The sequence below is a fragment of the Liolophura sinensis genome, chromosome 6 (assembly GCF_032854445.1).
Source record: "Liolophura sinensis isolate JHLJ2023 chromosome 6, CUHK_Ljap_v2, whole genome shotgun sequence".
In the NCBI taxonomy this organism is placed as follows: domain Eukaryota; kingdom Metazoa; phylum Mollusca; class Polyplacophora; order Chitonida; family Chitonidae; genus Liolophura; species Liolophura sinensis.
Window position 1 is genome coordinate 20,571,902 of NC_088300.1, and position 14,073 is coordinate 20,585,974.

General features: G+C 37.5%; 1 protein-coding gene across 1 annotated transcript; it reads left to right on the forward strand.

Moving 5' to 3' along the window:
- Positions 1–18: 18 nt before the first annotated feature.
- Positions 19–11,774, forward strand: LOC135466763 (DNA-directed RNA polymerases I and III subunit RPAC1-like). Its single transcript, XM_064744430.1, has 11 exons — positions 19–98; positions 716–787; positions 1,065–1,172; positions 3,567–3,699; positions 3,961–4,080; positions 4,886–4,935; positions 5,361–5,426; positions 7,339–7,405; positions 8,353–8,472; positions 8,638–8,754; positions 10,754–11,774. The coding sequence occupies exons 1-11, from the start codon at positions 39–41 to the stop codon at positions 10,870–10,872; spliced, it is 1,032 nt and encodes a 343-aa protein (XP_064600500.1). The 5' UTR covers positions 19–38; the 3' UTR covers positions 10,873–11,774.
- The last annotated feature ends 2,299 nt before the right edge of the window (positions 11,775–14,073 follow it).

Genomic DNA, 14,073 nt, shown 5'->3' on the forward strand with positions numbered 1-14,073 from the left:
GCGCAGTGAAGACGTAATCTAGACTTCACGTGTTTATCATGGATCACATAGAAGACATTCGTTCAAGAGTAAGGCTCAATGAACACAATGTTGAAAATGTAAGTGTTCTAAAACAGCGGACTGGCAGATTATTTGTCAGTTTATATTACGTGAAAGGGTGTATGCTAGAATTACTGACATAAAATGTTAATAACAGTGTGATGTGTTTAATCACGAGATGAAACAACAACAACATCACAGATCACTGGTGTTATGTTATGTATGTGATGCGCCCGCCAGCGCCGCTCTCTCCATGTGACAGCCAATTGATGCATGGCATACATGGAGGCAGAATAGTTACCGATCTATTTATACAACGTTATTCGGCACCCTTGGCCCTCTTTTACAAAACTGTCGCAATGTTACCTCACCATATATTTACCACATTTCCATGTAGAACCTGATAAAAACTTGGGGTTGAACCTCAACTGTCTCGCTAGTTGTACATGTAGTTTGTGCAGTATAGTTTTACTGACTTTGACCACTAGTCCAGTGGACCATTAATCCATTCTTTCTGCTGCATCAGGTTTCCTATGAGGCAGCACGACAAAAGAAAATGTGAACATAAATTTTAAATTAATTAATAGGCACAAAAAATAATGTTGAACTGTAGACCTTAAATCCCAAGCCAAGTAAATATCTAATGTATATAACTTTTCTACCATTTATGTTTTAGGTACACAGCACAGATTTCCCTGGTACTTACGAGGGATATGATGATGACTGGGACTTCGAAAAATTTAAACAGGTACATGTAAGGGTATTTCCTTCTGAAATCGCCCAGTTTGTGGAAATCTTCTGGTCGACCATCTAATGTTTACTGAAATTTTGACCTTAGAGATACATGAACACAGTCATGCAAAATTTTATATTTTATCTCCCAATGGCTGGATGCAAAAGCAAGCATTTTACACCATTTTATCTGTACATCACCCTTTAACAGCTGTAATGTACCAAGTCTGACATTGATGATGCCGATATTCCTTGCTTTTGAACCAAGTAGAATCTAACATCTCCTTTTTCAGGGTTTTCAGATCAATATCATACATCTTGATGAGGAGCTGATGGAGTTTGATATGGTCGGTGTGGATGCAGCTATAGCTAATGCCTTCCGGAGAATTCTTCTGGCAGAGGTGATGTGCTTAACGTGACTAGAACTTATTATTAGAAATATTCTGGCTGGGAACGTACGTTTTTGTCACCAGGGGAAATGGGCCACGACCATGTTGTTTTGGTGTTTGCCTTTCCAGTCTAATTCCCTGCACTAAATACACCCAATTGTGGTAAATTGACAGGGGTCAGCTGTTTGGTACAAGACAAAACTGCCACATATGTATGTAACACAGTAACTTTCTTAGTTCAAATCTGTACTTGTGTACACATGCAATTCCTGTTCAAGGGAGACAACCGAGGAAAACCATCCGGTCTGTGTGCATTTAGATATGTGATAGCCCTAAAGCTGTACACTTTTGGGGCATAAGAACATGTTGGGACTATAAATATTAACTTCACATTTTATCATTTATTTATTTGACTGATGTTTCACACTGTACTCAAGAAGATGTAATTTATATGACGGTGACCAGCAACTCGCACCGACTGCAAATGTAGTGGTGGGAGACTCGATCCTGAGTCGTGCATGACACTTACATTTTTGATTGATTCACTGCTCTGTGTTGACTGTCCTCTAAATCAGGTAGACTGGCACTTGTTGATGTTGTGCGTTCAGTCATAGCTGTCGATCCTTGCAAAAAATGAAAATGGCTTCTTGCAGATCTACTTTTGCTGTTGCTATGATAACCAAAGCGTGTTCTCTGACATTGAAGGTACGTTTGATCTCGGAATTGAAAGCGTAAATACGATAGGTTCCTTGTCTATTAAATGACATCTAATAGGGTTGACTTTTTTCTGTCCACAAATGCGATAATATTTTGATTCTGGGAACACCAAGTGAATGTACAGACTTCACAAACATAGACATGCATGGATATTGACTGAAACATGATTGTAAACTTATTGAGCCTACATGTCAGTGCGACAGGTGAATTTTTTTGTGACTTGTCGCGACAGGTAGACAAGGCGTTGTTTTAACCCCTGTTATTATGAAGGAAAGAAGACCCTGATTTATACATGTATATGTATAGTGATCCTTATTACTTAAACTTAATTTGAAATTCTTGGGCTTTGGGAGCTAGAGTAGCTCTTTAATTTTACCGTGCTAAATTGTTATATTTACAAGCTACATGTGGATGTATTAAATTAAATTGTCACATACTGCATCTTCATTTATTCAAACAAGCGTTGTCCTGAATCATCTACCTGCATTTACTAAACCATATTAATTCATGAATCAGAGGCCTGCATTTTTCCTCTATAAATATGCATCATTTAAGGCCCAATCAGGTACCACTTTTTAAAGGTCGACGGGCGCCTTAATAGCGCAAACAATAACTCCCTGAACATACTCAGAGTAAAGTACTCGCTAGTTATTTCCTCACTGGTATTTCCTGATGTAACATTGACTTTTCACTGCCTGTTTGTGTTGTTAAAATCACATCAACACCATTCACAGCTCTGTTTATTAGTGTTTTCTAATGTTGTGTCAAACAATGAACTGGATCCGAACCTACATGCATTTGTATCAAAACAAGAAAGTACACAAAGATAATCAGTGATAGACTGAAAATCCCCTGGCAGAAGAATTAATGCAGACCGCAGTGCCCTTGGCTATCAAAAGAGTGGGTTTCTGAACATTTTCATATGTACAGTCCATCAAAGGAGATTACAAGGCCTGTAGCGCAGTAGGATCAACCGTGCTGGAAGAAAGATGCACGTACTTGTATAGAAGGGAAACCTGGATATTTGCCCTCATCAAGAAGCTTATTAAATGAGAAGAAAATATAAAAGTGATGCCAAAGCAGATGAAAGAGGGTAATATCTTATTTGCAAATATGGTCTCTAATATTTTGGGGGATATTTTCTTTCAGGAAAAAGGATATTTGAAAATACTTGTCTATGGTGGGTATTAGGGACCCATTTGCATACTAATGTTCTAATGACGGATGAGACGCTTGTCTAATAAATTTATTTGAGTGCAAATTTGTTTTTTTATATCCAAGCATATCTATTTAATCTGAATTATGATAGTATTTATGAATATTTTGAAAATATCAATATGATTAGAATTTGAGGATGAACACATTTGTTAGCTGAAAAAGACCAACATCTGGTGCTGGTGTTCTACATCCTCATTTGTGATACCATTGTACGAAAACAGTGTATATACAGAGGTGGTCCCAAATACCCACCATACAAAAATATTTTCAAGTGTCTCTTCTCCAAAGACAAAGCCAAAAAAATATATTGAAGGCCATATTTACAACTAACTTTTTCAACTATTTCATCTGAACTTTATGTAATTTTTATGTTTTTCTCCACCTTTGAAATAAGTAATATAAATGATATCAGCTTAGCAATGATTACATTAATTAAAATAAACATTTAAAATCCTCTTTTATTTCTGCCAGGTCCCAACAATGGCTATAGAGAAGGTATTCATCAACAATAACACATCCATTATACAGGATGAAGTGTTGGCTCACAGACTTGGCCTCATCCCCATCAATGCAGACCCCAGGCTTTTTGAGTTCAGAAATGAAGGTGTGAAAATCCTCTTTATGTATTTTGCTTTGTTGATAGCATAAGATTACATACAACATTTCTCTTTTACACATGTAGAGTCTACAGTACAAGTAAACTCTGATGTTTAAAATTTGAATATGTCTGACCTCTGTCAAATGAATATGTATTTGTAGAACCAGTTTTTGGAGAGTACATGTAACGGTAATTGACACAGTCTTACTTATCATAGTCCATACATAGTCCCAACTGAAAATGGTTAACAGTTATCTTGCTTTGCAGGTGATCTTGAAGGCTCTTCAGAAGATACTATTGAGTTTCAGTTGAAAATAAAGTGCTCAAAATCGCCCAAAGCTCCGAAAGAGGCCACAGATCCTGATGAAATGTATATCAATCATAAAGGTAAACAAAATATTTACTGTGTTGCCACATTATACCGTAAATACCCACACATTATTTGGAACATCTAGTCTCTTGTTTTGAGACATCTGGTCTTCTCGTTTTGAGACATCTAATCTTGTCTTTTGCCAATACAATTGTACTTGTAATAGGAATACACAGTTTCTCTGTTTTCACATGGTTAGTCCGTCTAATAAACAACACATCCATGTCTTTACTTTTCTGGAAGAACTAGGACATAAATGTAAGTTTTAGCTTTCAGCCTGTCTGCCCTAAAAATAAAAAAGAATTATTACTGTAATACATGTACATGTAAGTAAAGATTAGTGCTGTCAGTCTATAGGATATTTAAATGTAACAGGAGTAATACAACTATACTGTACCTAAAGCAGTGGAGATAAAATGAAAGAGCTAGTCTTGTTTATAGTACCGTGGTCAAGAAAATTTTTATTAACCTGTTATTTTTAAGGCGTGATTGAGTGTACAAGACTTTAACAAGTCACTCAGTTGGAATGTAATTATGTAATAGGAGCGGTAATGAAATTCGATACTGTGTTTTACATGTAGAATTGTGACTAGATGCATGTGTGCATGTTAGTGTGCACATGTTCTTCATATAGAATTGTGACGAGATGAATATGTACATGTTAATTTGTACATGTTCTACATGTAGAATTGTGACGAGATGAATGTGTACATGTTCTACATGTAGAATTGTGACGAGATGAATGTGTACATGTTCTACATGTAGAATTGTGACGAGATGAATGTGTACATGTTAATGTGTATTCACTCTCAAATCTTGCAGTGCTCACAAAGGACTTGAAGTGGATCCCTGTTGGAAATCAGGCTGATATGGTGAGTACATTTCTTGAATAAATTAATTACTTTATTTTGTTTTATCACATGGTTCAAATGGAAATAAAAAGAACTGAAGGAAGTTACCAGTACGACCCATTGATGGAATGTTCCACTGTCTTTTTCCATTATTAAGCTCAATATCTCCAAAACTACTGCACCAACACCCATGTGTGACTTGCTTAAGCCAAATCTGTACACATGTACTCAGGTTCATGTAAATTCAAACAAATTTCATACATAACCTCGCTGGCCTTCCCCCCTGGTGAGATGTGATTAGATTTTGTTTTACTGTAATTCAGTTTTTAAGTCAAAGCTCAAATTTATCTCAATAAACCTATTGTCTCAAAAGCTTTGATTTTGAGATTTCTAATGTTACTTTGTTGAAATACATGTTTCTAAATATTTCTAAATTTGTTTTCCAGTTTAAAGAAGGAGACCTTCGACCAGTTCACGATGACATCCTGATTGCAAAGATGAGGCCTGGACAGGTGGGTTCTGAAAGGGTTACTTGAAATATATCGACATATAGGGTGCTAACGATTATGTGGAAGCATCAGTGTCACCGGCCCAGTCGGATTAATTACATAGGGTCCATTAATCGTCATAAACATCACACTGTGATTGGTCAGCTATAGGTGGTAACATGTGTTTCCTGCGTATAACCCTGAGCACCACTAGGCCTAAGTACAGGTGTACTTGAAAACTTATCATGTGAACATGAAAACCTGTTACATGTACTTGAAAACTTATCACGTGAACATGAAAACCTATTACATCTACTTGAAAACTTATCATGTGAACATGAAAACCTATTACATGAACTTGAAAACTTATCATGTGAACATGAAAACCTATTACATGTACTTGAAAACTTAGTATACATGTATGCACATGAAAACTTACATTGTATTGTTGTACATTGTACATGGTACATGAAATTCATGTTGCTTTATGAAGTACAATGGCCCGGGGTATTTTTGGTGAGTGAGTCATGATCGATGCAGTTTTGATGGTGAAGTCAAAGTTCTGAATTTCACTATTGTCAGGGTTTCAGCAGCTACAAGTACATATAGATTAGTACCATAGTATAATGTGATTGACTTGAGTGTTTAGAGCAATGTTCTGTATTTAGATACTGGTAATTCCCACTCCAGTAGTGTTTGATTCAGTTGACAATTTACATGCGTTATGTTAGAGATGACTTGTGAATACCGCAATTCTTCAACCTTTCTAACCACCTCTGCTACCAATATTTTGAAACATTGAAACATCATTGTCATAAAAATTGTATGCATAAATTTCACTAAAAAACATACTTTAGTGGGGGACATGGTTGATGATTTGTAGTACATTAAAACCCAGTTTTTCACCAACTGTTTGTATCAGATGTTTGTGTGTGATGTGAAACAGCGCATATGTCAGAATAGTGCATCTTGTGTGATGCAAAGTTGTCTCCCTTCTGTTGTGTGACCTGCTCAAGTTGAAGTTTTAACCAATAGACATTAAAAGTAACATTAAATTAAAGAAAAATATCTGAAATACTTTTGCAATAAATTTAGATTCTGTTCCTTTTATTTTCAGTTGAACTTTTTGAGAAGTCAAGTATGTTAGATGTATTTCCAGAAATCACTTCTCACACTTTGCTCATTTTAGACTTCACAGAAGAAACTGTAGGATGAGATTGGACCTAGAAATACTTGCTAATTTACTGTACTGAATAGCTCAGAAATGCATCCAAATTACCCACCATTATGCATTTTGAGAAAAAAAAGAGTTTTCTTTAAAAGAAATTAGTTTGCATTACATAAGGTCATTTTTAGTGTTCCTGTACAAAGTTTGAACATAAAACATAGCTTCTATTCGCATCATTGCTTTGTCAGATGGTATTCAATTCAGCTGATGTCATTTGTCCATGAGAGTCATTACAAAGTCATAGGTACATGTGTGTGTTCAAATGTTGGCAAAAGTGTTATTGGTACCACACTGGCTACTTCAGAGGTTATAGCATATTGTTCTTTGATCAGTTTCCAAACTGATGGGTCACAGGCTTGACATACATATAAGGCACTTACTTGTTTGATGAAAGATTTAAATCTGGAGGTTTATCAGGTCTGTAGTTCACTGCAGATATTCCACTTTCCTCCATCCACAGCTATGACTGCCATGACATAAGTGCATAAACTCATATCAAATAAATACATAATTTTGAACATGTGTGAGAAGGTTTGTCAGTAACCTGCGGATAGTATGGGGTTTCCCCCAGGCTCTGCATAAGACATGAATTATTCCTTAGTATGATAAAACAAAAAACACTTTGAAATAAATAAATCATAAATTTGATTTTATTCTACAATGGTTCTGTATAGTAACCTGTTTTTTTTTCTTTTTTGTTTTACCCAGGAAATTGACCTTTCTGTGCATTGTGTGAAAGGTATTGGAAAAGACCATGCTAAATTCTCCCCAGTTGGTAAGCATTGTTTATTATATAATCCTGTTTGTAAACAGTAAGCTGCAGTGAAAGGCCCCTCAAGAGCTCAAACCTTGATAACTGCTAAATGTACAAAGGCACATGGCACCATCTGCTAGACAAAATCTGCTAGATGCTTTCACCAGGTAAGAGTAAAATATGCCTATGTGTCCAATCTAAAAATAATGAAAAATGAAAGAAAAAATCCCTGGATGATGAGCACCAGCAAAATATAATGGATTTGAAATCGTGCATGACTTATTTTAAATTTGCAGACAGACAAATAAACTATGGTAAAAACATAAATGTTTGCTCTCACCCGTCCCCTTCCTCATGTGATCAATTCCACAAGAATCTGTCAGAAAAGCATTGGTTTTAACCAGTCAAGGCTTGTGCACTTGCATAGCACTTGCAACTTTTGGTTTGCAAGCCTGGTTACCTGAATACTGATGAATGCCCTCAGGATATGGTTAAATAAGCACCTTGCAAACATGTGAAAAGGTTGAAGAACCTGAAATCAGTGGTTACAGCCATTACATCAAACAGATGGTTACAGCATTCAGTGGTTACAGCAATAGCATCAAACAGATCGTTACAGCATTCAGTGGATACAGCCATAGCATCGAATAAATCGTAACAGCATTCAGTGGATACAGCCATAGCATCGAACAGCTCGTTACAGCATTCAGTGGTTATAGCCATAGCACCGAACAGATCGTTACAGCATTCAGTGGTTACAGCCATAGCATCAAACAGATTGTTACAGCATTCAGTGGTTATAGCCATAGCACCGAACAGATCATTACAGCATTCAGTGTTACAGCCATAGCATCAAACAGATCATTACAGCATTCAGTGTTTGCTGTGTAACCAGTGAAGGATTACATTCTCTCATACCACTGGCAACTTTTGGTTTCCATTGGTGATTATGACATTCTGTGTTGCAGCCACAGCATCCTACAGATTGTTGCCAGACATTGTCTTAACTCGTCCTGTTGAAGGAGAAGCAGCACGCAGGCTTCAGGGCTGTTTTTCCCCAGGTGTTATTGAACTGGATGAAGTAAAAGGTAAAGACGTGTACAGATATTGTATACAGAGAGCACAAGTGTAATGCCTTGTTAAGATTTTCAGACTGTTTCCAATATAATCTGTATTACTTTTAAAATTTTGAAAAATTATAGTACATGTATTTGAAATTATTTCTATTTCACCCTGTGTTTGTTTGTTTGTAGGAAAGGTTGTAGCCAGAGTAGCGCACCCCCGAAGAGACACCTGCAGCAGGGAAGTTTTCCGACACCCAGATTTAAAGGAATGTGTGAAATTGGGCCGAATAAGAAACCATTTTATTTGTAAGTCCTACCTCTCATACATTAAAAAGTACTTGTACGAAACTGCAATGCGAAAAGTTATGGGATGTACAGTGTAGACAAGAGGGCAAGGGTTCAGTCCTTAGGTGGATCATGCCTAAGACAAGAACAAAAAAAATTGCTGTTTTGGTGCTTTATCTTTTTGAGTTCATCTGGAAGGAGTAGAACCAAGGCTGAAGGTCTTATCTATAGTCTGTTAAATAAGTTTTCATCATGTTTACCTCAAAAGCACCTATTTCTTAGATGAGGAACTTGAAGTTCAAAAGAGCTGGAGCCTATTCCACAAAGTCATTTCCAACTTAAAGGTGGAGAAAACATTAAAATGACAAATGACAAAAAATAATTTTTGTATGGTGGGCATTTGGGACCACCTTTTGGTACTTATAGTCTTTGTTTAATATATGTCATAAATGAGGATATATCACAGGTTTATTAAATGTTTTTGTGCTAGAATTTGTTCTTTTCAGCTAACGAATGTATGAAACCTCAATTTGGATCATATGTATATTTTTAATATGTTCATAAATATTATCATAGGTTAAATGCATATGTTTCGATAGAAACAACAAATTTGTATTCAAATAAATTTATTAGACAAGAATCACATCCATATTTAAGACATTATTATACAACAACAATAAATACCGATAAGTTGGTCCCAAATACCCACTGTACAAAAATATTTTGAAATACTCTTTTTTTCTTTAAAAAAAAAAATCCAAGAAAATATTACAAATCATATTTGCAAATAAGTTTTGATGCTCATTAATCAGATTTTGGCATCTTTTTTATGTTTTCTTCTCCTTTAAATCAAAATTTAAAACCTTGTCACAATACTTAATGTTTGCTTCTGAAAGTCGAAATTTGGACCCATTTATTTGTTAGATAATATTTGCGAGGTGGTCAGAGTTTTAATTTCGAGAACCCAAAGGCACATTTAAAATATTGGGTTAAGTCTTAAATGGCTTTGTGGAATCAGTCTCAGGTACCTCGTCCGTTTGTGTAAATCTGATTGATAGTTAGAGAGAACTGTGTCGAGGCAAGTATGTTACAAAATCTTCATGCTGTACCATAAATAAAGCTACCATTCAGAAGCTGGATATCTTGAACATTACACATCCCTCAAACGGTTACATCGTAAATATTTATGAAGTAAAATATCTCAATATCCCCTTACTTTTATGGACACCACGGATGTGCAATGATTACTCCACCGGAACGTTTCTTTAATCTTCCAAAGCCAACAGAGTCTAATTAGGATGCATTTGTCCATTCAACTGCCGCAGGATGGACCACAACTTTATTATCGCTAGATTTATCCATAAGCCTTAATGCCATTGTCTAGAATCTGAAGTACACATTAAATAAATATATGGTGACTTTATCCAATAAAGTGGAGATTTACCAGATTTACCGGCTATACAAATAAGCTGAATTGTCAGAAAAATACAGTTCCAGCTACATATATATATAGTGGTATTGAAGCCTAAAGTTGTTCGGCGGAAGTTACACTGAACAGAACATAATACTGTTCAGCTGTAAGAAGAAAAATAAAAAAGGACAAAGTAATATCGATACAAGTTACCTGTCCCCAATTATTTGTTTTATGTGATTCTCCCAGTGGTTTCTAACACCATATCTTCGCCCTACACTGCATGAGGGGCCTTCCTGAACTAAGGGGTTAGCTGCCAGCACGGTGCATCGAATTAGGAGCCGCTCACCAGTGCGCTCGCTTCTCACCAATACGGTCGCTGTGCACCCAGCCCGTGCTGGCTTCCTTTCCGCCTGTATGTGAGAAGGTCTACCAGCAACCTGTGGATGGTTGGAGGTCTCCCCGGTTTCTGCCTGATTTCCTCCCGCCACAATGTTGACCACCGCCATATAAATAAAATATTCTTGAGTACGACTGAAGACTGCACTCAAATAACCAAATACATCTGTATGACATAGAGTATTAATGATCTGCTCTATTTGGTTTCAGTTTCAGTCGAGTCTACGGGAGCTTTGGCGCCAGATGTTCTTGTAAAAGAAGCTGTGCAAGTTCTGATGAAGAAATGCCGGTCTTTCTTGTCAGAGTTAAGCGACTCGGCGAAGACGTGATGATCTTGTTATGTGCACTATGTACCTGAACTTCTACTTGACCTTATGAACATCTGAAAGAGTGGTGGTTTATATGGTTGTGTCTGGAGGACATTACAGTTTACCTGGTCCTGGTGATAATTAAGAGCTACTTTCTCTTAGGCATGGGGTGTTCTGGATATGGCAGTAAACTCTTATGTCGTCAGTTAGCGCATTCGGGTCCAAACATGTCCAAGAACTTGTCAGATTATTTGAACAAAAATTATTTGAATGGAATAGCACAAGGAATAAAAGTCAGAGCCCTCTGATGGGGCAAAATTATATAAATTTCTTAAAGTGACTAGCTTCTGGAATATTGTTACATGTACAAAGGGGAGGGTCTCACGGGCTCGCTCCACCGAAGGTCTGGCCTCACAATAGCCGATTGTCCCCTCACGAATAAGGTCAGTCGTTCTTTGATGCCAGGAGGTTTTTCATGTAAAATGCTAACGGCGGTGTTTTATTCTACCATGTCTACTCGTATTTAATTTTGCGCCACCTATAAACCTGGCAGCCGTTTTATGAGTGAAAAATTATCAAGTCGCGCGCTGTGCCATATTACAACGACATTGGGGTATCCAGTGTGTATTGGATGGAAACATTAAGTGCGTGAAAAGCTTCCAGTGTCGGTAGGAGAGCGGAGAGCGGACATGGAAGTTGTAGATTCACCCGCTACCATTATTTGTTGTGTGTTGGCGACATTAATCGGTGGGTGTGGCGCCAGTTTGGCCTGCAAATCTGTATATTACACACGTGGGCAGGTTTGTAATAAGTAACTTACGAAAGGTCTCTAACCCGTCGCCTCCACATTTAAAATGAAAACCATCATATATTAGAAATATTCTTGAGTGTGTTGACTGTCAAGTAAATAAATATCTACATAGCCTGGGTAATAAATCACTCCGAATAGATCATTCACATGCTGTGTTCTATGTAGCCTGTAACAACATCGACTACCGTTTTTGTTGAGACACTGACCCTTACATTTTGTCCGATTCACGCATTTAAGTGGTGGTCGCGAAGACTCATACACGTATGGTCCAAAATTTCAAACTTTATTGCATAACTCCTTCCTGCTGGCTATGCAGCTCAGGCTGGCTCCCCGGTCGTACGTGAGAAGGTCTGCTGGCACCTGCTGATGGTCGTAGGCTTCCCCCGGACTCTGACCGATTTCCTCCCACGATGATGCTGGCTGCCGTCGTATAAGGGGAGTGTTCTTGAGAAAAATCAAATAAATAAATGAAGCTGGCCACCACCGTTTCGCCCCAAAATCGGGAGATCTGGGATCAAACCTGGGTCGGGTCATACCAAAGACTTTCACAATGGTACTTCTTGCTTCTTTGCACTGAGAGGTTAAAGTAAGGAAACCTGACTGGTTTTCCCCGGTATGGATATACTGGGTGGAGTGTCGTGTCTGGTGTCTTCAACATGATACTTAAGTGGCGACATGGACTCGCCCTGCCACAAAGAGGGCACGGTATACATACACACACCTCATGACTCAACCATGTCGTGCACATGACTGAATTATTTAGTACGATGTAAAAACGAGAGTATACGTATACATACATTCAAGCTGGCCACCAAAAGGGCAACAAGTCCATGCGATTTGATTCTTCTAGATGAGTTGATTGGAACTGTTTGTGAAATAATGTAGGAGAGATTCCACAGGCGATGTCCTGGAATCAGCCATTGGAACAGGTGTCCAGAATATCGAGGTCGGAATTGTGGAATTAAATATTGGGAATCATAAAGGCCTTGCATGGCATACTGCGGATACCGACTTACCAAATCTGAAAATATGAGTTGTCTGACAAATTATATTTAACAAAATCAGCGAAGTCATTGTGTTGAATGAATGTTCGGGCTGCTCACAAAAAATAAGGCAGTGAGTGGGGCCTTGACAGTCGCCATATTTGAAATGCACGACAGGTTTGTGGCGTACAGCTATTTTTAAACAGATTAGGGGATTCGTGTCTGGCTCTGATATGTAAAAGTAATGTAGTACTTCAGTAAAGGACAAAGTTCACTAAAATCAGGTTGAGTAATTACTCAAGCTGGTTCGTTAATGAAAGGTTAATGTCCGTAGGCCCCTTTGCTTCCGTTCGGAAGTGACACGTGTATACTAAGGTAAACACGAATGTATCTTATGGGGCAATTGTTTATCAGAACTAACCCGCGGCCTCTGTGTTTGCATGAGGGATAAAAGTTGTTTTTTTTTTCAGGCGATTAGTCTTTAGTGAACATTTCCGCAGTGGCATTCAAATAATGCCGTTTCCAGTCGTCACCAGTCATCAAACAATCTTGTGGCATCGTTTTGTGTAGGCCTTATTCAATGTAATGAACATGAACTAAGTACGACGATTGATCATAGTGTCTGAATAAAGGTTAATACATTTGCTGGTGCTTAAGTATTGACACGAATAGTAAGGATAAAACCTTAACTGAGAAACACTGACTTGCGATCAAATTCTACCTGTTACACTCAAAAAATTAATGTGTTAATTTAACTGAACGTCTGTTGTCTCAGCGATGCTAGAATGTATTTTGTTATTGCAGCAGATCGTTCTGCTAAATATAACACATATCCTACTGATTCAACGTAAAAATTATATTAGATTAACAATATTATGTTGAATATGACAAAATATTGTGTTATAATAATAGAATACACTCTAGTATCACTCAGGCAACAGATTTTGTGTTAAAGTTAACAGATTAATATTTTCAGTGCATGTATGGCCTTGTCGTCGCCTTGAAAAAGACCGTGCACATAAATTGAAATTCTGGTGAAGGACTAACCACCTGAGAGATACATTCCCGAACATTCATTCATCACAATGCCTTCGCTGATTTTGTTAAATATAATTTGTCAGACAACTCATATTTTCAAATTTGGTAAGTCGGTATCCGCAGTACGCCATGCAAGGCCTTTATGATTCCCAATATTTAATTCCACAATTCCGACCTCGATATTCTGGACACCTGTTCCAATGGCTGATTCCAGGACATCGCCTGTGGAATCTCTCCTACATTATTTCACAAACAGTTCTAATCAACTCATCTAGAAGAATTAAATCGCATGGACTTGTTGCCCTTTTGGTGGCCAGCTTGAATGTATGTATACGTATACATACGTATAATCATCCGAGAGACCTGGCACCAGGATCGCGGATGAAGGAT

Excerpts from the sequence above, each read along its gene's own strand:
- LOC135466763 (XM_064744430.1), top strand. The coding sequence starts at position 39 with ATGGATCACATAGAAGACATTCGTTCAAGAGTAAGGCTCAATGAACAC. Across the intron at positions 8,473-8,637 it reads TGAACTGGATGAAGTAAAAG|GAAAGGTTGTAGCCAGAGTA; the intron begins GTAAAGACGTGT and ends GTTTGTTTGTAG. Across the intron at positions 8,755-10,753 it reads AATAAGAAACCATTTTATTT|TTTCAGTCGAGTCTACGGGA; the intron begins GTAAGTCCTACC and ends ATTTGGTTTCAG.